Source organism: Notolepis coatsorum, assembly GCF_963971535.1.
Source record: "Notolepis coatsorum genome assembly, chromosome: 8".
In the NCBI taxonomy this organism is placed as follows: domain Eukaryota; kingdom Metazoa; phylum Chordata; class Actinopteri; order Aulopiformes; family Paralepididae; genus Notolepis; species Notolepis coatsorum.
Genome location: NC_140172.1, coordinates 25,852,490 through 25,877,241, shown reverse-complemented (window position 1 = coordinate 25,877,241; position 24,752 = coordinate 25,852,490). Strand labels below are relative to the sequence as shown.

At 41.5% G+C, this 24,752-nt stretch overlaps 1 protein-coding gene across 1 annotated transcript; it reads left to right on the top strand.

The window, feature by feature from the left end:
• Positions 1 to 6,892: 6,892 nt before the first annotated feature.
• On the top strand, positions 6,893 to 20,119 carry hpda (4-hydroxyphenylpyruvate dioxygenase a; the record flags this gene model as incomplete). Its single annotated transcript, XM_084319597.1, has 13 exons — positions 6,893 to 6,913; positions 7,166 to 7,228; positions 9,151 to 9,255; positions 9,425 to 9,467; positions 9,737 to 9,819; positions 11,960 to 12,049; positions 12,217 to 12,323; positions 14,872 to 14,949; positions 15,551 to 15,713; positions 17,190 to 17,261; positions 18,217 to 18,339; positions 18,872 to 18,988; positions 20,006 to 20,119. Exons 3-13 carry the CDS (start codon positions 9,175 to 9,177, stop codon positions 20,117 to 20,119), a joined length of 1,071 nt encoding a protein of 356 aa, XP_084175723.1. The 5' UTR covers positions 6,893 to 6,913; positions 7,166 to 7,228; positions 9,151 to 9,174.
• Positions 20,120 to 24,752: the final 4,633 nt, after the last annotated feature.

Below are 24,752 nucleotides of genomic sequence, written 5' to 3'. Positions count from 1 at the left end.
CTACCCCCCTTAGATCCTATCCGTGCTGAGCAGGCGCCCCGACCGAACTGTAGGAGTCGCTGTTTACAACGACCCAGACCCACCCCGCCAGCTTTCCCACCCTCTAATACAGCCAATTGTATTAGTGTGAACGGCCAGCCAAGCTGGTGACAACCCCGGAGCTGTGAGCTGGATTCGAACAGGCGAATCCAGCGTCTCCGGTGTTGGTGATGAACGCAATCTCCGCTACGCCACCTGACCGCCCCAAAAATAGAACATAGTTAATTAAAAACATAGTATAAACAGAAAATTTTAAAACAACAGCACAAGAAAATAAAAATAAAAAGCTAACAGTCAAAGGCCTTTTTGAACAGGTAGGTTTTCAGGCCTGCTTTAAAAGAGCAGGCTCTGTGGTGCCCTCAGCTGGATGGGTAGGCTGTGCCACAGGCGTGGTGCAGCCGTGCAGAAGGCTCGGTCACCCATGGTGCAGAGCCGGGTATTGGAGACCTGAAGGAGCAGGCTACCTGCGGATCTGAGGGTGCGGGTGGAGGATTGTGGAGTGATGAGTTCCTGAAGGTAGAGGGGTGCATGTCCGTTTATGCAGTTATGGGTGAGCGAGCCTGGGTGACTAAGAATGACTTCAGCTGAGGACAGGCCCCTAGGCTACTTGGCCACAAATGATTGACATCAGCAGCTGGAATCCAATCAATACAGTAGGACTTTCCTAAAAAGGTTTAACCCTTTCACTACCAAATGGTTAACCCTTTCACTGCCACATAGACCCTTTCACTGCCATACGACAAAGGGTTAACCCTTTCACAACCACACTACAGAAGGTTAAAGGGACTAAACACGTTTCGCAATTATGCCACAATAATGTGGAACGCCCTACCCACAGCCGTAAAGGAATGTGAATCCCTACCCACCTTCAAAACCGCTCTCAAAGAGCACCTACAGGTGGCTGCAATTAGAAACTGGCCCCGGTAAATGTCAAAATCCCCACCCAACCCCCAATGTACAGTTTCTTCCCCTTCGGATGTATATATATTTTTTTTATGATCTCTTTTTCTTACACAGTACTGTATGTCTTGTATGTCATAAATGTCTTGATGAATTGAAAATAGAGGACCCTTATGTAAACAAGACGAAATTATTTTTCTGGTCTTCATCCTCTTAGCAGTTGTTAGTATTGAGCTGTACTGTATTCTGCAATCTGCTAATAAAGTTTTCAATCAATTAATCAATCAAACCCTTTCAACCGTCTGTAGTGTGGTAGTGAAAGGTTAACCTGTAGTGTGGTAGTGAAAGAGTTAAATTAATTAAAAGGTTTTGAGATGAGATTGTTATATACAGCATTGAGAATGAAAGCAAATAAACTGCCATTTCTCCCAACATTTTACAATTGATTGAAATGAACGTGAACGGGCCGCGGCCACACTGGAAAGCTTGGACACACTGATACCACCTGTCTCACTGGCGATACCGATTCCGGAGTCCCAAACTATCGGTATCAGTATCTGACAACTAGATGATTGGCTCTGGTGACTGGTATGGGATGACTGGGGTCGAGATAAACAGGGGTGAGCATCTCAATGAGGGAGGCAGGACACAGGGGGATGATGTTTAGCCACTGGCTGTGGTGTGTTTACGGAAGAAGTGTCCTACAACAGAAAAACAAAGTACAATTCAGTCAAAGGCTTAACTCGGGATTCCATAAATAATCAGCAATAATACCAAATAAAACAATGTAAATCAAATAATGATCATAATAACAGTAACCAATGTTAAGACGGCATTCAATTCAACACTACACACAACAATGCAATTAATACACAAACAGGTATTAATCTTCAATTAAGAAGAATTAAGAAGAACAACCTTCTTAAAGGGATAGTGCTCAGACTGAGTAGAACAACCTAGGCCAACTTGCAGGTTGTATTTGTGTTCAATAAACAATGTGGACTAGGCCAACGGTGACTTTCATGAAGAAGGAATTTTTTTTTTAAATTGACCCAGTTTTAGCGTTTTTATCAAACATTTTGTCTGCCCAACACAATCACCACGCACGTGGATATTTTAATCAATGGTTCATAACGTGCGTGTGTAATCGAAATGATGTCGTCACATCAGGTGCAGGGCACCAGGGGGCTCTGAGAGTCACACACAGCTAGTGGCAGGCAGAGAGCCTTGCTACTACTAGCCGAGTGATGAATGAAAATGTATCTGTTTCACCTAACAACACTATTGCTCCGTGATCATAGCCATCCATCTCTAAAGCTAACCACTATTTGTAAAAGCCACAACCACGTTACCATATTTGTAATAATGTAAATCATTGTGTCGTTGTACATATTGTGTATACACCGTTAGAAGCTAACGTAGCTTAGCTTGGTAGCTATTGTGCTAACAACATACCCCGACGTCTAGCTTGTTAGCCGGCATGAACGCCCGATTTAAAATGGTTCTCTCCTCTTTGTATACCTTTGTCCTCACAAGTATTCTGCCAGGGAACTTATGGACACGACAATAGTAGTAGTTATAAGGTGTTTGATCATTGTGTCGTTGTACATATTGTGTATACACCGTTAGAAGCTAACGTAGCTTAGCTTGGTAGCTATTGTGCTAACAACATACCCCGACGTCTAGCTTGTTAGCCGGCATGAATGCCCGATTTAAAATGGTTCTCTCCTCTTTGTATACCTTTGTCCTCACAAGTATTCTGCCAGGGAACTTATGGACACGACAATAGTAGTAGTTATAAGGTGTTTGATCATTGTGTCGTTGTACATATTGTGTATACACCGTTAGAAGCTAACGTAGCTTAGCTTGGTAGCTATTGTGCTAACAACATACCCCGACGTCTAGCTTGTTAGCCGGCATGAACGCCCGATTTAAAATTCTCTCCTCTTTGTATACCTTTGTCCTCACAAGTATTCTGCCAGGGAACTTATGGACACGACAATAGTAGTAGTTATAAGGTGTTTGATCATTGTGTCGTTGTACATATTGTGTATACACCGTTAGAAGCTAACGTAGCTTAGCTTGGTAGCTATTGTGCTAACAACATACCCCGACGTCTAGCTTGTTACCCGGCATGAATGCCCGATTTAAAATGGTTCTCTCCTCTTTGTATACCTTTGTCCTCACAAGTATTCTGCCAGGGAACTTATGGACACGACAATAGTAGTAGTTATAAGGTGTTTGAGCTTGTAACGTTAGTGGTACACGATAGCTATGAGCTAACTAACGTTACAAGCTCAAACACCTTATAACTACTACTATTGTCGTGTCCATGAGTTCCCTGGCAGAATACTTGTGAGGACAAAGGTATACAAAGAGGAGAGAACCATTTTAAATCGGGCATTCATGCCGGCTAACAAGCTAGACGCCGCAGCATGTTGTTAGCACAATAGTAGCCCACTCGGTGCATCACTGTGGGCTACTATTGATCAACATGCAGCGACGTGTAGCTTGCATGATGCGTGTGCAGTGCTTTGCCACACAGGTCTGAGAAGAGGACCTGCACATGATTTTACTCGTTCCCCAAACTCCTCTACATGCCTTGATCTAAAATGGTTCACGACAGTAGACATAATGCTAACGTTAGCCAGCGTCATATATCCAGTAGTACTATGACCCGGACGGACATAAGGCATAAGTTGCCTGACGTGACGTCACGGCCGTGCTAGCATCTGATAAGCTTTTAGATTTGCTCGTGCATGTTATTCGTGTGTGGACCTTTTTAACCCTTTCTGAGTGGCATTTCCGGCGTCAAATGGAAAATAAATAAATAATTTAATTAGATACCAATGATGTAAACTACCCATAATTGCAGAGTAGGGTTTAACCTGCAAGTTGGCCTAAGGATAGTGCTCAGACTGAGTAGAACACCCTTCTTAAAGGGATAGTGTTCAGACTGAGTAGAACACCCTTCTTAAAGGGATAGTGTTCAGACTGAGTAGAACACCCTTCTTAAAGGGATAGTGCTCAGACTGAGTAGAACAACACCCTTCTTAAAGGGATAGTGCTCAGACTGAGTAGAACACCCTTCTTAAAGGGATAGTGTTCAGACTGAGTAGAACACCCTTCTTAAAGGGATAGTGTTCAGACTGAGTAGAACACCCTTCTTAAAGGGATAGTGTTCAGACTGAGTAGAACACCCTTCTTAAAGGGATAGTGCTCAGACTGAGTAGAACACCCTTCTTAAAGGGATAGTGCTCAGACTGAGTAGAACACCCTTCTTAAAGGGATAGTGCTCAGACTGAGTAGAACACCCCTCTTAAAGGGATAGTGCTCAGACTGAGTAGAACACAATTCTTAAAGGGATAGTGCTCAGACTGAGTAGAACACCCTTCTTAAAGGGATAGTGCTCAGACTGAGTAGAACACCCTTCTTAAAGGGATAGTGCTCAGACTGAGTAGAACAACCTTCTTAAAGGGATAGTGCTGAGACTGAGTAGAACAACCTTCTTAAAGGGATAGTGCTCAGACTGAGTAGAACACCCTTCTTAAAGGGATAGTGCTCAGACTGAGTAGAACAACCTTCTTAAAGGGATAGTGCTCAGACTGAGTAGAACACCCTTCTTAAAGGGATAGTGCTCAGACTGAGTAGAACAACCTTCTTAAAGGGATAGTGCTCAGACTGAGTAGAACACCCTTCTTAAAGGGATAGTGCTCAGACTGAGTAGAACAACACCCTTCTTAAAGGGATAGTGCTCAGACTGAGTAGAACAACAACCTTCTTAAAGGGATAGTGCTCAGACTGAGTAGAACAACCTTCTTAAAGGGATAGTGCTCAGACTGAGTAGAACAACATTCTTAAAGGGATAGTGCTCAGACTGAGTAGAACAACAACTTTCTTAAAGGGATAGTGCTCAGACTGAGTAGAACAACCTTCTTAAAGGGATAGTGCTCAGACTGAGTAGAACAACCTTCTTAAAGGGATAGTGCTCAGACTGAGTAGGCATTTGGGAACCTTTTGAGAGTATCAATATCCGATCCATCGCATTCACTGAACAATATAGACTTAGACCATCAGTTTGGGGTCATTGGACAACAAATATTGAAATATATATAATGACATGTTCTCCATTAGAGATCTACAGTAGCATGCTTCTCTATGTGTTGGAAATGCAGCAAATCAAGTCACTTTGCTCTGATTTCTAACGTGTTTCATGTTTCCTGGTATGTAATTTTAGAATTGTGGAAATGACCGTTTACCGTTTAACTTCCTAATATCTGATACTATCGGTATCGATGTGTCCCTAGTTAACTCATTCAACGCCAGACCCAATGATAGTCGGGTTAACTCGCCGACCGTTCAGCGCCAATCACGAGTATAGTCGGGTTTTAATTGTTATTTCTTTTATTAGCGATATCCATTCATTTTCATCCATTCAGCCTGATGTTATCATTGGAAATGGGTCTGAGCTTGTAAAAGGGCAAATACCGCCGCCTTCCAGCTGGTATTGCACTCCATTAGGAATGGTATAGTTTCTTTTCTGGGACGATCTGAGCCGTGCGGGCGGGGTTTAGGTGCTCAGGCGAGGTAGGCCTATACAACGATGGCATGGAACAGCAACCCCGCCCGCCCGTTCATGTGTAACGCTCGGTAATGTGCGACGGACCTCCACGAGCAGTATTTGGAATGGCGATCAGATAATTGGATTATTTCTTTTGCATTACATCAGATACCAGGTAAGAACACTATATATAAAATCTTGCGTTGATCTGATATGTCTTTCTACCCCGATCGAAGCTGTCTCTGTGTGTGTGTGTGTGTGTGTGTGTGTGTGTGTGTGTGTGTGTGTGTGTGTGTGTGTGTGTGTGTGTGTGTGTGTAGTGTGTGTGTGTGTGTGTGTGCCGTTGAGTGCAGGAGGGGACTGGGGGAGCCCCGCGGTCCAGGGCTCTTTTCATTCTTGCATGAGGAAGGATAATAATGATGATCTAGCATTGATTTCACGAAGATTCGATAATCAGGCAAAAAATGACAACGTGTTTAGTGTATTCCACTAAAGGGCTATTATCACGTCTTTTCCTGGAATTACTAAGAATCACCAAAACTATACTCATATTCAAAACGGTATAAAACGGAAATGTACAGATGAAAAAACAATCCGTTTTGTACATGTTGACAGGAAGCAACTCACTGATAATCGACGGGTGTATTAGACCCATAGCTATAATTTAAGATATATTTTAAGCACTCGCAAATCTCGCAGTCCCCCCATTGATTAAAGCGGTGGCGTTCTAGCGCCCTCTCGCGCACTTAAGCGATGGCGCAGAATGAGTTAATATGTCTGTTTTAGGGCCCCTGCTAAATGAAGGCTGCACTGGTTACAGTATGACGACAGACTGACGTCCTCTACGGGCGAAAACAGGGGGATCAATACGGCACTGAGGAGATGACAAAACCAGACAAACAGATTTGGGACAGTGCTGCAGAATGGTGCTCAGGTAGGGGGGCGGACAGGGGGGCGTTGACCTTAATGACCAATCATGATTGGTCGCCAGGCTAGTACTTATCTGTAGGCTGTGGTGCCTCCGTGATTTAGGTTCTCACTCTTGGCGGCGCCGTTATCCATCCATCATCACAGCATGGTAAGGGACTGACTTTAAATCAAATCAAATCAAATCAATGACTTTAGGCAGTATGCCAGCTATTATGATCAGGACACACCATCAGACGAGGGGTCTAATGGGGTCATGAACTGTATCTAGCTGAGGAAATTTTTATAAATTTATTTGACATGAAGCCATTAGTCATTTTACAATAACACTTTTTTTGATCTGCATATTGTAGACCAGTCTGTGATAACCTTGTGAAAGGTGTTGAAGTTATGATGTGTGTATATATATATATATTTATATATATTCATATATATATTTCTTTATTTTTTTATTTTCAGACTTCCTACACGGACAAAGGAGAGAAGGTAAGATCAAGAAAAGTTAATATCATTGAGTTGCGATGGAGCCCAGTGTGTGCCACCTGATATCATTAACACAATCATCTGATCAAGAACGATACTTCATTAATATGACTGATTATTTTATGACTGAATTCATTATCGGTAAACATCTTCAGAAATCCAGAAGAGCTCTTTATGTTATCGCTATATTATCCATTATTATCAGAACCAACCCCTAAAATGTATTATTATTATTTCTATCTTTTTCCCCGTCAGCCCGAAAGGGGGAAGTTTCTCAGGTTTCATCATCTGACCTTCTGGGTGGGCAATGCCAAGCAGGTCAGTATATCCACACACTTCATATTCTTTCCTCGAGTCTGACATTATGAATTCAGATTTCTTTTAAATTGGTTGTTTTGGTTGTAAATCCTTTCTTATATTTTTCTTATATTTCTTTTAACACGATGTCACTTGACATCAAGATCAGTTGACATAATAATAATAATAATAATAATAATAATAATAATAATAATAATAATAATAATAATAATAATAATAATAATAATAATAATAATAATAATAATAATAATAATGTAATATAGTATTATGCTAACCTTACAACAAGCCAGGTGAGTACCAGTATGTAATAACTTTAACAGATAGATCAGCTGTCTGTGGTAGATTCCTTTTTGCATTCTGGACAGATGCTTGGGTAGGAAACATGTTGACACCTGACTTGAGTCAGTTCACAGTCCAACTGCTTGAACTCTGTCATTCAAAACACACAATTGTAAGGCTGAGACCACTTATCGATATATCGATAATTATCGATAACTGTGTTATATCGATAAGTGGCATCACAACTTTAAAAAAAATAAAAATCGTTATACTATACTAAAATACTAGGTCTTGTGGCATGTTTTAGTTAAAACATCCCCATTTCATGTAAATTCAGTTGAATTGCAACTCTGCACTGTGCATTCAATATGCAGCGCACTCCTCCATCACATCCAGAGACCACCGGCTATAAAATGAGAAGGATCACTGTGGTAGTTTTGAATGGGGAAATCTGTAACACTAAAGATGGCGGCAACGACAAAGAATTGCTGCAAAATAAAAATAAAAAGGTAATACTAATAAAAATGCCGATATTTATCGATAATTTGGCCCCGATTTATCGATTCCTCCAAATGGCATATCGTCTCAGCCTTATGTAGGTCATACAGTTTGGTGAACAAGTCACAGTCCTTATGAACCACGTTGATGCAAATGCTGCAAACGTGAGGCGTACAGAGTAACAGAAATATAATTTGTGTGATTATCCTTGACATTTATACAGGCAATGGGCAGGTCATGGTAAATAACGTTCCTGCTTCAAAGGCTCATTCAATAGTTCATTCAACTATAGCGCTGCAGCTCACAATGCAGAGAATTGAGCAAATCATTCACAGATTCAAGGCACAAGTTGTGCCACACTTTTGCCTCATATGACCAACCATCGGCAGGATTGGATGGGTTTCATTCCAAATGTTAGATCCTAATGTGAAAAACTGTGATTTTATATGTTTGCACTTTATGTGCTCATTTTACAGTCTTTTTTTCTGTTGTGAAGCTCTTTGCGCTGCAGTTTCTGTATGAAAGGTGCTATACAAATAAAGTTTTATTATTATTATTATTATTATTATTATTATTATTATTATTATTATTATTATTATTATTATTATTATTATTATTATTATTATTATTATTATTATTATTATTATTATTATTATTATTATTATTATTATTATTATTATTATTATTATTATTATTATTATTATTATTATTATTATTATTATTATTATTATTATTATTATTATTATTATTATTATTATTATTATTATTATTATTATTATTATTATTATTATTATTATTATTATTATTATTATTATTATTATTATTATTATTATTATAACTCATTTGGATGGAATATTCTATATATTAGCTATAGCTAACAATCTTTGGATAAAAGATTGTTGTCAAGTCATGTTCATTGCTCAATATTTCCATAGCACAGATATGACTACATTATCTAGATTCTAGAATGTAACTATTTTATAAGCAAAGGTTTTGTGATAGCGGATAACAAATTGTTGTGAATTCTATTTTCAATCAACAATCAGAATTAGAGTATGCATCTTAAATGTTTTTCTCCCAAATGGTGGATATCGAAATTAAACAATAAAATAAATCACAATGAAGACCCTCCCATCATTCCACAGGCGGCTGTGTTCTACTGTGACAAGATGGGCTTTGAGCACGTGGCCTACAAGGGTCTGGAGACGGGCAGCCGAGAGCGGGTGTCTCACGTCATCAGGCAGGACAAGGTGAGCGCTCTCATCGTTTGTGACATCGCCATTAGAATGCTCAGCTCTCAAAATTCTAATATCACACATGATATCTAAATAAAACTCATATTTAGTTTTATAAAATTGTATCATGAATCAGTGGACCGTACACCTGAAAGGGTTAACCAATCTCCCTCTCCCTTCACAGATATTCTTTGTATTTGAATCTGCCCTGAATCCAGGAAATGAAGGCAAGTATTCCGTTCGCAAAGTAATTTTTAATATATTAGCTATGAAAGTCAAGTTAGACCGCGCTCACAATGGTTGACACTGGGTGCTGTAATCCCGAAGTTAAATGTAGAATAAAGCAGGAAGCCGGACCAGCACTCTCAGATTGAAATCTGAGAGTGCTGGTCCGGCTTCCTGCTTTATTCTACTAATATATTAGCTATAAAATGAAAAGGTGAATTCTATCCAAAGCATAAGCTCATGTGTCCACATGGTTTTTATTTCCCCTCAGAAATGGGGGAACACCTGATGAAACATGGGGACGGGGTTAAAGACATCTCTTTCCAGGTGGAAGACTGTGATTTCTTGATCAAGGTAACGTTGTTTTTTACTCAGATCCCTGTTAGCTAACATTAGATTCAATAGCTATAGTCTTCCTGAAATAGATACAGTAACAGTATAGATTTTTATCTTAACTCAACATTATTGTCTTTGTGATTTTGTCATTGTCATATTAGGTCACTATTTAAAACACGACAGCATTCATGATTACATTAGGCTATAGCATATACATTATACTGAACATTATAACATTAAACATAGCTCAATAGGGTCAATATAGGGAGACATGAATGCTATGTGTTTTTGTAGGGATTTGTCCAATTCACAAATCAGGAAATTAATTCAGAAAGTGATTTTTCATACAAATCTGAATCTTAAAATGTGTTCTTATATCCATAATAGATACATTCTCTAACATTAATTTAGAGAATTGAAAGGGAACTGATCCTGCAACTGCTACACACACAGTGACTCCTTAACCCTTTCACCACCACACTACAGAAGGTTAACCCGTTCACCACCACACTACAGAAGGTTAACCCTTTCACTACCACACTACAGAAGGTTAACCCTTTCACTACCACACTAGATGGTTAACCGCCTGTGGTGTGGTAGTGAAAGGGTTAACCTTTTGTAGTGTGGTTGTGAAAGGGTTAACCATTTGTCATGTGGCAGTGAAAGGGTTAAAGGAGTAGCTTGTATTTATTTATTTATTTGTTTTACATAAAGTGAATTAAGAAATAATTACCAGAAGAGTAAACAACGCATATAGCCATTAGGTGGCTTACTGAGTCCCGTGGTCAGAGTTCTGGCTGTGTTCCGAGGGCCGCGGGCCGCGTCAGACAAGGCAGCTCACGGGGGACGTGTTGAGAGAAATACTTACACCACAACATGACATACCATCCACAACAGAGTACAACCGTCCTTGTGTATTTCCCACACTTGATTCATTCTCTCACACTGATGCGTGTTTTGATTAATTGAAAATGGAGGACCCTTATGTAAACAATGCAAAAGTATTTTTCTGGTCTTCATCCTCTTAGCAGTTGTTGTATTGAGCCGTACTGTATTGTACCCATTCTGCAATCTGTTAATACAGTTTTCAATCAATCAATCAATGCCGTTCTTCAAGAAACATTGCGTGGGTCTGACAGCAGAATCACGCCCTGGGGAGATGATACACAAGGACTGTAAAAACCTTTTGTTTGCATGTTGTGATGTGTTTTCAAATATCTTTTGCTAACGGGTTCCCATGCGTCATTTACTCTACTGGCAGCGGCAAGTATTTCATACGATTTTATGTAATCCGAACGATTCCTTTGAAGTGCGTGCGGGCGCATGTGTTGTTTACACTGCTGGTATGCCCTGTGAAAGCATGAGGTATGTCGCTGAAGTACAGCAGCGAGCTCTCGGGTCCCGTGCTCCAGCAGGTTCCCCCGAGGACAGGCTGCGTGGGCTGAGCGGTCCACCTGACCTCCGTGACCTGTTCCATAACTCCAGGTTAAACAGAGAGTTTGTGTAACCTCTGTCCGGGTCCATTGCCTAACACAGATAGTAGCTTCGACAGAGACCATAGAGATTGTCTGTATGGTACAATCTATCTGTAATAAATTGAAGCATTTTAAAGGTTTAGAAAATCAGTTGCCCCATTGGATTGAATTGTGATTGTGAGACCTGCAGAACGAATTAACAACCCAGAAATACACAATCCACTCAAAAAAACGGTCCAATAGAGGCCTTACACAAAATGTTTAGAATGCCCATTTTGTCCTTCATGTTGGAAGAAACAACTGTTGATATGTGCAAAACACATAATGTGTTGTGTTAATATATGAGAAATATCAACAAAAAATATATATAAATATTGTTTTGGGGGGACTTTGTAAAGAAAGTCACAGTGGAACAGTATTATCATGCTTTTCCAGTGTTTTACCTACTCTACCACTACAGCCATGCTGGGAGAAAGATAACGACACAGGTCAGAATCGATCGTTATGGTATGGCATGGCCAGAAAATCAGGGTGTAGGCCCAAAATAACCGGAATGATCTTTTAGGAGTTGGAACTTTGGGTACTCGGGTGACATTCCATGTTCAGCCACTAGAAGGCTGTCAAGAGGTTAAAAAAAGGTGCCTTGCTGGGTAACTCACTGTGCATCTGATCCACTCTGGCAGACGGCTAAGGAGCGAGGCGCTGTGGTCGTCAAAGAGCCTTGGGTGGAGCAGGACAGCCATGGCAAGGTTAAGTACGCTGTGCTTAAAACGGTAAGTCAAGAGTATAGACAGGCATACACAATAATAATAATAATAATAATAATAATAATAATAATAATAATAATAATAATAATAATAATAATAATAATAATAATAATAATAATAAAGTAGAAACATACATGTCAATGGAATAATAACTATTTGTGTCATTCTCCCAGTATGGAGATACAACCCACACACTCATCGAGTACCTTGGACCCTACAAAGGCCTGTTCCTCCCGGGCTACAGGACGCCTCTCTATAAGGACCCCCTGCTCCCCACACTGTAGGTGCATGTGACACGTCATGTACAGTACGTCCTCCTCACCTTTGTTTTAATAATACGTTTAATTTTTTTTTAAATGTTTTTAACATAACATGAGATGACATGACATGAGAAGATGCAACACAACACAACAACATATTGGGCAGGGGTTCTCAGTGTGGGGTCCAGCCCCCCAGGGGTTCTCAGTGTGGGGTCCGGGGCCCCCCAGGGGTTCTCAGTGTGGGGTCCAGCCCCCCAGGGGTTCTCAGTGTGGGGTCCAGCCCCCCAGGGGTTCTCAGTGTGGGGTCCAGCCCCCCAGGGGTTCTCAGTGTGGGGTCCAGCCCCCCAGGGGTTCTCAGTGTGGGGTCCAGCCCCCCAGGGGTTCTCAGTGTGGGGTCCAGGGCCCCCCAGAGGTTCTTGAGTTGGGGTTCCCAACATAATGGGGAATACTTCAATCACTGAACTCACCCGCCTTTATTTGGGACAGGCCTCTAATTCCCTTTTGCACAGAAATCTTGCTCAGCAAAGATGGGAATATCAAATCGTTTATTTAACCCTTTCACTGACACACTACAGAAGGTTAACCCTTTCACTACCACACTACAGAAGGTTAACCCTTTCACTACCACACTACAGACAGTTTGTAGTGTGGTAGTGAAAGGGTTAACCTTCTGTAGTGTGGTAGTGAAAGGGTTAACATTATGTAGTATGGTAGTGAAAGGTTAACCTTCTGTAGTGTGGTAGTGAAAGTGTTAACCTTCTGTAGTGTGGTAGTGAAAGGGTCAACCGTCTGTAGTGTGGTAGTGAAAGGGTTAACCCTCTTTAGTGTGGTAGTGAAAGGGTCAACCGTCTGTAGTGTGGTAGTGAAAGGGTTAACCGTCTGTAGTGTGGTAGTGAAAGGTTAACCTTCTGTAGTGTGGTAGTGAAAGGGTTAACCGTCTGTATTGTGGTAGTGAAAGGTTAACCTTCTGTAGTGTGGTAGTGAAAGGGTCAACCGTCTGTAGTGTGGTAGTGAAAGGGTTAACCGTCTGTAGTGTGGTAGTGAAAGGGTTAACCGTCTGTAGTGTGGTAGTGAAAGGTTAACCTTATGTAGTGTGGTAGTGAAAGGGTTAACCTTCTGTAGTGTGGTAGTGAAAGGGTCAACCGTCTGTAGTGTGGTAGTGAAAGGGTTAACCCTCTTTAGTGTGGTAGTGAAAGGGTCAACCGTCTGTAGTGTGGTAGTGAAAGGGTTAACCGTCTGTAGTGTGGTAGTGAAAGGTTAACCTTCTGTAGTGTGGTAGTGAAAGGGTTAACCGTCTGTATTGTGGTAGTGAAAGGTTAACCTTCTGTAGTGTGGTAGTGAAAGGGTCAACCGTCTGTAGTGTGGTAGTGAAAGGGTTAACCGTCTGTAGTGTGGTAGTGAAAGGGTTAACCGTCTGTAGTGTGGTAGTGAAAGGTTAACCTTATGTAGTGTGGTAGTGAAAGGGTTAACCGTCTGTAGTGTGGTAGTGAAAGGGTTAACCTTCTGTAGTGTGGTAGTGAAAGGGTTAACCTTCTGTAGTGTGGTAGTGACAGGTTAACCTTCTGTAATGTGGTAGTGAAAGGGTTAACCTTCTGTAATGTGGTAGTGAAAGGGTTAACCTTCTATAGTGTGGTAGTGAAAGGGTTAACCGTCTGTAGTGTGGTAGTGAAAGGGTTAACCGTCTGTAGTGTGGCAGTGAAAGGTTAACCTTCTGTAATGTGGTAGTGAAAGGGTTAACCTTCTGTAGTGTGGTAGTGAAAGGGTTAACCTTCTGTAGTGTGGCAGTGAAAGGGTTAACCGTCTGTAGTGTGGCAGTGAAAGGGTTAAACACACCCCACTGTTATTTGGGACAGGGCGTGGATCTGCTTGTATTTAAAGTGTTATGGTCGTTAGACACCACTATTATTGTATTCACTACTAGAGGTTAGAGGATGTAGGTTTCACTGTCTCCTCTGTCGTCTCCCCGCCTACAGTAGAGACATTTAGGGAGTTCCTCTAACAACAGCTCTCAGATGAGAGTCCCTGGGATGGGGGTCCATGGCCTATTATACATATCAACAGGGAGGTGTCGTCTGACGTCACTTTAGTTTCCCGCGCGCTCCACCCGTATAGGGATTTATCATTGGGAAAATGTATTATCGGCTATTGTAATAATTCTGCCCATGAACATTGGCAAGCTTTCCATTTTTGCACAAAACAAGTTCCCTTCTATCACTAACATTATTATTTAAGCATTTTTGGTTGAAATACAATTATATACGTAATTATTTTACAATTAATTGCGAATTGTTTCACGTTGAGCTATAGATGAATACACAGAATACTCTGTGGATGAATACACAGAGAAAGGTACACCGTGCCAATGTTCACGCTTTATTTGTTCTCAACGAGACGTTTTTTTTAGAAATGTGTCCGTTGGAAATACATTGTGATTTCAAGCGAGGGGGACGACACGCGCGGGAAACCACAACCACTGTAGTAGGTTTTCCTCTACTGTGATGATTGTTTTTGAAAGATATGGATGTAAATATGCCCCCCCCCCCCCCCCTCCCCTCCCTCTCTGTGCAGTCCCCCCGCGGGTCTGTCCTTCATCGATCACGTCGTGGGAAACCAGCCAGATGATGAAATGGTGCCAGTCTCAGACTGGTGAGCGTTCCCATCGGGGGCACGGCACGTACGCACCTGGCAGAGTACACACACACACAGGGGGCAAGAGGACGAGCAAACACCCTTCAAACCGTTACTACAGAGGGGTGACATTCTCATTCTTCTGTACTCAAGTAACCATTTAGAAAGCACAACTTTAACCATTAGAAAAGAGATATATTTAAACTACACTTGTACACTTGAAGTATGTACACTTCTCACACAATCTTCCGGGATACTTTTCACTTTACATTTTCACACTTATTACTGTACATTTGACTGTATATTTCTGTATATTCTTGGCTGGATAGTTGCATATTTAAGATTTTAGAATGTATATACTGTGTACATACCACAATGTATATCCCAGACCGTATTTTATTCTTTATTCTTATTTTAATATAATTATATTCTTATTCCTATTTTAGTCCTATTGACTACCTAAATGTTTATTGTTGTTCAATGTGAGCAATCTTACATTTTATTAAAGGGTTTATATTCTATTCTATTCTATTTGAGATGATACACCCTGCTAGTTGTACAGGTGGCGTACCCCCATAGTTTAGCCCGTCTGTCCTGTGTGTCTGTCCACCCGTCCCAGGTATCAGAATTGTTTGATGTTCCACCGATTCTGGTCCATAGACGACAAGCAGATCCACACTCAGTACAGCGCCCTGAGGTCCATCGTGGTCACCAACTACGAGGAGACCATCAAGATGCCCATCAACGAGCCGGCGTCCGGGAAGAAGAAGTCTCAGATCCAGGTCTGCTCCTCAGCCTCCACTAATCTTTTTTTTATTTTTTATTTTATTTTTGAGTGTTTATCGCTTTTTGCTACTGGGCAGTCCAGTAGAGAGAGAGAGAGAGGAGGAACGGGAGACAGAGTGGGGGGAAGACATTCGGCAAATAACGACGGGTCCGGGAATCAAACCCGGGTCGGCCGTGCCGCGACTCAGCTGGGGCGCCCTGCCTCCACTAACCAATGCCACATTTCATGTTTTTAATTACGTGATGTCATTTTGATATGTTTAACCCTTTCACTACCACACTACAGAAGGTTAACCCTTTCCCTACCACACTACAGACGGTAGGTTAACCTTTCACTACCACACTACAGAAGGTTAACCCTTTCACTACCACACTACAGAAGGTTAACCCTTTCACTACCACACTACAGACGGTAGGTTAACCTTTCACTACCACGCTACAGAAGGTTAACCCTTTCACTACCACACTGCAGACGGTAGGTTAACCTTTCACTACCACACTACATACGGTTAACCATCTGTAGTGTGGTAGTGAAAGGGTTAACCTTCTGTAGTGTGGTAGTGAAAGGGTTAACCTTCTGTAGTGTGGTAGTGAAAGGGTTAACCCTTTGTCGTGTGGCAGTGAAAGGGTTCACCTTCTGTATTGTCACAGTGAAAGGGTTAACCATTTGGTAGTTTGGTAGTGAAAAGGTTAACCTTCTGTAGTGTTGTTGTGAAAGGGTTAACCCTTTGTCATGTGGCAGTGAAAGGGTTAACCATTTGGTAGTGTGGTAGTGAAAGGGTTAATACATGTACCTGCTATAGAGGTAGGCATTTGAAATTTTAGCAATACTGTATGATGTCTCATCCTGTTTGGGAATTGTTGGTAACCCCTTCCCCCATGGCCTAGGGTAGCCCTGCATGTCTGTCAAATGTCTCTATTTTTTTATGTATGTTTTAACACAGTCACCTGTTATGAATGTGGCAATTTTGAATGTAAAAGGTTGAATCTGTAATGTAATGTGGATTGGAGTTGAATGGGGGAGGGGTTACTATTGCAGAGGCCACACCTCGGACTCTGTCAAGAAGAGAGAGGTCTGGATCAATTCACAGTATAATAAGTTACTAAACTCCAAACAAATCAGACCAAAACAAAAAGTGCAAACAAAGTGCAATACAAAGTGGTGCTCTTTTGCCTTAGAGGTCGCCGTTTGACAGCGTTACAGATTGTACCTGTAACAATCAATACAATAAAATAAAATCCACTAAGATTTTCAATTCCTTGGTTGGTAGAATGAAAACAATATATTCACCAAGTAGGACCAACCGTTACGCCAAATCTTTTGTACCCTCGGCTATCAGACTTTTAAACACAGACAGTAGTCATTTTAAGTAGCCTTTTACACTTAGTTGTCTGTTTTTACTTTACAATAAAGCAATACAGTTAACCGTCTCAATGTATTCCATGTCCTGCGTGCGTCCCTGTGTCCATAGGAATATGTGGACTACAATGGCGGGGCGGGTGTCCAACACGTCGCCCTCAACACGTCAAACATCATTCAAGCTGTGAGTAAACACATATTTAAATAATTGTGGAAACGCCTGCGGGGTATACCGATTAATCAATAAGCGTGCCTTAACCCTTTCACTGCCACACTACAGAAGGTTAACCCTTTACTATCACACTACAGACAGACGCTTAACCGTCTGTAGTGTGATAGTAAAGGGTTAACCCTCTGACGTGTGGCAGTGAAAGGGTTAACCGTCTGTAGTGTGATATAGTAAAGGGTTAACCTTCTGTAGCGCGGCAGTGGAAGGGTTAACCGTCTGCAGTGTGATAGTAAAGGCTTAACCCTCTGACGTGTGGCAGTGAAAGGGTTAACCGTCTGTAGTGTGATATAGTAAAGGGTTAACCCTCTGTAGCGCGGCAGTGGAAGGGTTAACCGTTTGCAGTGTGATAGTAAAGGGTTAACCCTCTGGCGTGTGGCAGTGAAAGGGTTAACCGTCTGCAGTGTGATAGTAAAGGGTTAACCCTCTGGCGTGCGGCAGTGAAAGGGTTGACCGTCTGCAGTGTGATAGTAAAGGGTTAACCTTCTGTAGTGCGGCAGTGAAAGGGTTAACCGTCTGCAGTGTGATAGTAAAGGGTTAACCTTCTGTAGCGCGGCAGTGAAAGGGTTAACCGTCTGCAGTGTGATAGTAAAGGGTTAACCCTCTGGCGTGCGGCAGTGAAAGGGTTAACCGTCTGCAGTGTGATAGTAAAGGGTTAACCTTCTGTAGTGCGGCAGTAGAAGGGTTAACCGTCTGCAGTGTGAAAGTAAAGGGTTAACCTTCTGCAGTGTGGTAGTAAAGGGTTAACCTTCTGCAGTGTGGTAGTAAAGGGTTAACCTTCTGTAGTGCGGCAGTGAAACAAACGCGTTGGAATTCTCTCGTCAGCCTCGTCTTTTCTAAATGTCTCCTAAACCGCGGCAAGTAAAGACAGGTTTTAGACCCCCCCCCCTCTCTGTTTTCCGTCCTGAAACAGATAGTGAACCTGCGCGCCCGAGGCATGGACTTCCTCGCAGCGCCCGACGCGTACTACGACAGCCTGCGGGAGAATCTCAAGACCGCCAAGATCAAGGTGAAGGAGGACCTCAACCGCTTACAGGTGAGAGAACATAATCATTTCAGTTCAGCAGTTGAGATTTATGGCACACATCCTTCTCTCACACACACACACCGTCTTCACTGTATATGTGCCTGAATATATATCTATATACAGGTGCAGCTCAATACATTAGAATATTGTGAAAAAGTTAATTTATTTCAGTGATTAAATTCAAAAAGCGAAACTCTCATAGATTATAGATTCATTACACACAAAGTGAAATATTTCATGCCTTTGTTTGTTTTAATTTAGATAATTATGGCTTACAGCTCTGTCAGCTCATGAAAACCCCAAATTCAGTATCTCAGAATTTTTTTATATTAGGCCTACATAAGACCAATCAAAATATATATTTTTATATAGAAATGTCGGTCTACTGAAAAGTATGTTGAAAAAAATTTTCACTCAGTACTTAGTTGGGGCTCCTTTTGCACAAATTACTGCATCAATGCAGCGAAATAAATGGACTTTTCCACGATATTCAAATTTATTGAGCTGCACCTGTATATTGTTTTTCATTCGACCAACCAAGGAATTGAAAATCTTAGTGGATTTCGACGACAAGGGCTACCTCCTCCAAATCTTCACCAAACCCGTGCAGGACAGACCGACCCTGTTCCTGGAGGTCATTCAGCGCCACAACCATTTTGTGAGTAATATTACCATTACTACTACTATAGGTTAGAGACCAAATTTGGCAAACTACGAATAATTGCTTATGATGATACTGTAGGCACACAGCCTGTAAATCGTACACCTTCCATATTCTACATCTACACCCACAGCTCCTCTATACGTTTTCTTAGGCCAGTATCCCCTCCGTTTCTCCCTCATTGCCACCCATAACCCTTTCACTACCACACTACCGAAGGGTTAACCCCTTTCACAGCGACAATACGGAAGGTTAACCCTTTCACTACCACACTACAGTCGGTGTGAAATGGGTTAACCGTCTGTAGTGTGGTAGTGAAAGAGCTAACCCTTTTCCGTGTGGCAGTGAAAGGGTTAACCTTCTGTATTGTCGCAGTGAAAGGGTTAACCATTTGGTAGTGAAAGGGTTAAAACAGCCAACACGGCGCTTTACACCCTCGACACCTGTTCAGGGCTCCCACCCAGTGTGTGAACACAATGGCAGCCCAGTTGTAAAAGGCCCAGTAAATCTATCACAGATGCAGATTAAAAGGCCCCTGTACTTTACTGCTTCACACAGCGAGGGGATCTTTGGGTTGGGTTGCACCCTGTGGCAAAATTTATACCAACGAGCCCCCCCCCCCCCCTCCTCCTCTGCGTGTCGAAACAGGCGCACCCCACCAGGCATTTCACTCTGTGTAGTGATGTGGATACGATGACTGAGCGGCGGGGGGGGAAAGTGAACCTGAACCACACCAAAGGACCTCTGGGGGAGCAACAACCACCAGCGCTTGATCTTGTGATTACCAATGAAAATATTTACATGATTAATTTCTTTTAGGACCCCCCCCCCCCCTGAAGAGCAGAGTAGATGTTTGAAGCTATAAACCACGAGAATATTAATCTCTCTCTAGTGATCCGTGATCAAAGAGGTCAGCGCTTGTGAGAGGACTCGCGCCCCCAGAGCCATAACAAAACGACACAGAATAAGGCAGATCTTTGGGTAATTGGGCTGTCTTGTCTGTTCTCTCTCCAGGGTTTTGGGGCCGGGAACTTCAAGTCTCTGTTTGAGGCTATTGAGATGGACCAGGACGCCAGGGGCAACCTCACGGCGTTGACAGGAACGGGCAAGAAGGAAGCCTTCTACTGATATACCCCCCAAACTGACAACTACATGACCAGCTCTGTCCCAAAAATGAGATATTAAGTATTTGAAAAATTCACTAGTGAATATTACTGTCTATAAGTAAGTTATTAGCCATCTGAAAACCTTATGTGTCTAATAGTCATCTTGGTCTTTGAGAAATGCTGTGAAATCTACATGCAGAAATATGTTTATCCAAAATGAATATAGACATCTGTTTGGGATGAAGCCTTCACTTCCTATGCAAGCTGTAAATTCATAAAAGCTATTTAACACTCACTACACATCAAGCACACACACACATACATGCTGATGTATATCTATACCATAGTACGGAAGCGTATTGCTGCCACACCATGCAGAAACAGAAAAAAAATATCAGTATCACGTTATAACCTGATAACTTATTGTTTTAACATAAAACGTTAACATAAAACGTTTCACGTTATAACGTGATCATTTACCTATCTCGAACCCCGCCCTCTTTTCTTCATCCTCCAATTACAAGGAAAGCAACAGTTGTGATTGGAGGATCAAGAAAAGAGAGCGGGGTTCTAGATAGGTCAGTTGTCTAAGTGGCTCATACAGAAACTGCACTCAACACAAAGGTGTTATTTCAAAATAATTTATTTGCATATAATTGGAATGAAGCCAGGCTGTTACATCTGTGATAGCACTGGTTGGTTTCATATAGGTATATTCTATACAAAAACCAAGAATCGTTTCAGACCTGGACAAAATGGATAAATATATTAGTAAATAAATATATTAGTGACATGTCACCATATTGAAATGTTCTATTATATATAAAATACAACACTATTTCATTTCTGTTTTTGTCTTTCGTTTTGTACACAGAGTATCCAAAATATACCGACAGTTCTAGAGGGACTGTACTCTATAAAAAAGGGCAGTTTAAGATCATTATTCTTTGAAAACAAAAATACAAAGAGAAAGTCCTTAAACAAGATACAATTGCCTCAAATATTAAGATGTTTTGTTAAATGTAAATGCTATTTTCATGTGCTGGTGGTTATGGGCTTGTTTTAATTCTTTGCTTTGAGTTTTTCTTTTTTTCCTCTCTAGTTAAAACGTGCTGCTTGTGATTCAGTCATTTTCAGCTCAGTCTAGGAGACTGTTCTGGATACAATAAAAAACAGACAAGCAAAACCTGATATTTTAGCTGGAGGGACTTAAAAAACAAACAAACAAAAAAACATAAAAAATGAGGTATAGCAAGTGGGGTTGCATATAAATGTCGATATGATTGTCCTCAATTCTTACTGCAAACAGATTTTCACCCATCTGCCTTAAAGGAATACCTTTTGTACATTTTGGAATTGTAATTGGTTATTTATCTCCACAGGAGACATTGTGATGGGAAAAGTCCCTTTGTTTGTCCTTTGGGGTCCCGCAAATGGCTCGTTAGTAGGTATTATAGCTAGTTAGCATTCCTCCTTGAAACCATGGGACACAGCTAGCTGCAAGCTAACGGCTAGCAGTGGCCTATATGGTTGCGACGACAAATACTGACCAGGCTTACGTGCCATTTTAGGGGAAACTGAAGATCAAATATAGAAACATTTTCCCACAACAACGTGACATGTGTCTGGTCGAGATAAATAACAGAGAACAATTCAAAATGTCAAAGTACCCTTTTTAACATGCTCTTTCTGGTGAACTGCTTGACTTAGTTTACGATTCAGGGAGATGAGATCAGGTGAGAGTGGGTATATAAGGCACCACAAGTAGGCCTACTGAAAATTCACTTCGTTTAAAGGAACACGCCAACTTTTTGGGAAATTCGCTTATTTGCCATCTACCCTGGAGTTAGACGAGCAGATACATACCCTTTTCTTCTCTGTGCATGCATTAGGCTTAGGGAACAGCCGCACCGTTAGCCTAGCTTAGCGTCATTCACTGGAAGTAGGTGTGCCAGTGTAGCCTAGTTCCCAACAGCCATGAAATACACTCCAAAACGTTCCTGTAAACATGTTGTGACCTGTGTATTTACCACATGAAAAAAATTAAATAAAGTAATAATAATTAGACATTTTCGTTTTCTAAGCAGATATATATTCGGAATATTTTTTTGCCGAACCACTGCTGCCTGGGCGCAGTGATTTCATCACCTCAAAAGCCCTGTTGTTTTTTTTGGAAAAACAGGAATCGTTTTGGAGTTGTATTTGGAGTGTATTTCGTGACTGTTGATAACTAGGCTACACTGGCACACCTACTTCCAGTGAATGACACTAAGCTAGGCTAATGGCGCGGCTGTTCCCCAAGCCTAATGCATGCACAGAGAAGGAAAGGGTATGTATCTGCTTGTCTAACTCCAGGGTAGATGGCAAATAAGCTAATTTCCCCAAAAGTTGGCGTGTTCCTTTAAGATTCAGGGAGAGAAGAGGGTGGAGGGGATATATGAGACACAACAAGTAGGCAAGTGTGTTCTAAGTCCATTGTATTCAAGACTCGGTTTCTTTGGTAAAGATAAATAAGAGCTTTGTGTTTTGGGGACGTTGCTGATTTTGGATCCATGAACAGCACTTCACTTTGGCAGCGAAGTTAGTTCTGAATGAATAAGGCACATGTGGTATAGATAGCATATAGATCCATCTCAACGCAGGCTAGCAATCAAACTGACCCCAGTAACGGAGTATTACTAGAATAGCTCAAACAGCTTCTGGATGCTGTTCTAAGTGCTACCAGCTCTTATTATAATACCCGAGAGCTTCTTTGTCTGCTGTGTGTGCTAAACTGAAACTGTATCTGCAGGCTGGCTGCTGGGAAAGACAAGTCTCCTTTCACATTTTTCACTGAGCCCTTAAAAGAGAAATTCCACTCAAAAACAGACTTCACACATGCTATTTCTATGAATGTTGGACGGTTCAATATAGATTTTAGCTGAGCATGAACACGTCTCTCTCTGGGAGACAGGGATGAGGAGCCAAGACATTTATTTTTTTATCTTTGATCCCACGAGAGGAGACACTTTCTGGATCGGCTCCACTGACATGAAAGGCATATTTTCAGGTTAAGAGTTGTTTACAGCGTCAGAATAGCTGTTTGGGAGCACAGGGAGAATGGCCAGCGGAGCTGTAATCATTCTCTAAATTGATCCAATTGCTTTGCTGCCTGAAGCAGTCATCCTGAGTTTGTGGGTTTGCTAGACCATCCTGTCTCTCTCTCTTTTTCAATGTGGGGCAGTGGCGCACACACACACACGCACGCACGCACGCACACGCACGCACACATACACACACACACACACACATATAAGGATGCACACACACACAGACAGACACACACACACACACACACACCACACACACGCACCACACATACATACATCCACACACACAAGCATGCACACACAAATGAACACACACACACAAACACACATACACACACACACCACACACACACACATAAACATGCACACACACAGACACACACAACACATACATCCACACACACACACACACACACACACACACACAAGCATGCACACACAAACGAACACACACACACACACACACACACACACACACACACACACACATAAGCATGCACACACACACAGACACACAGACACACACACACCACACATACACCCACACACACATAAGCATGCACACACACACAGACACACAGACACACAGACACACAGACACACACACACACACACACACACACACACGCACGCACGCACGCACACACACACACACACACATCCTGCAACCAACCACTGAATCTACAAGCGGAAAGAGCTGTCTTTGGAAGGACATGGGACAGGGGAGCCCAGCCAACACATAATGACAAACCTTTCAACTTTCCTTTTAGATGTAATGTTGTATGAAAATCTCCTTTTTTTATATCTACATTTAACAAGAGAATCAAAGAGATGAATAAATACAATTGAAAAATCTAGAATTAAACAAAGAAGACACCTTTAGGAAGATGTGGTGTGGACATGCATTTGAGTAGAGGCCGCCCTATCAAACGGTTGACGTGAACTTTTACCACTGAAAATTATTAGACGTTAACAGAGCATCTGGAAACTGCATCTTGATGACATCATAGATCGTCTCTCGCTTTGGGAAACAGCTGTTCAGATATTCTGTAACGTGTCCTTTTGAAGTAAGCGATTCTGTTATAGCTATTAATTACTGTCATATAGCCATTATGGCTATTGATTACAATGTCAAATGTCACTAAAAGTACCATATGTGAAGTCTGTTTTACAACGAATTTTCCCTTTTAATGTGTATATATATATACACACAGCAAGCACAACCCACATTTCTTTCATAACAAAGACATTTCCATCAATACGGGTATCATTAGCCTAACCTATAACATTTCTTTCCATTTTTTTCATTTCTTTGTTCCAGTGTTTGATAGATTTCTTTTCTCTCCATGAGATATTTCTCAGGGTCTGCCCGTTAACAAAGTCAGAAATCACGGGTAAGTGCTTAACTAAGCACACCAGGCTCGCATTACCCAGGTGCTGAGACCACACGTAATAGTTGATGCCTGTTAACTCTGAAGTCTAATTCCTATGGCTTTTACTCCAGTTATCATTACATAATCACTGTTTTTTTTTCATTTTCTTCTATGGCTGCAGTGTTCAAGAGCA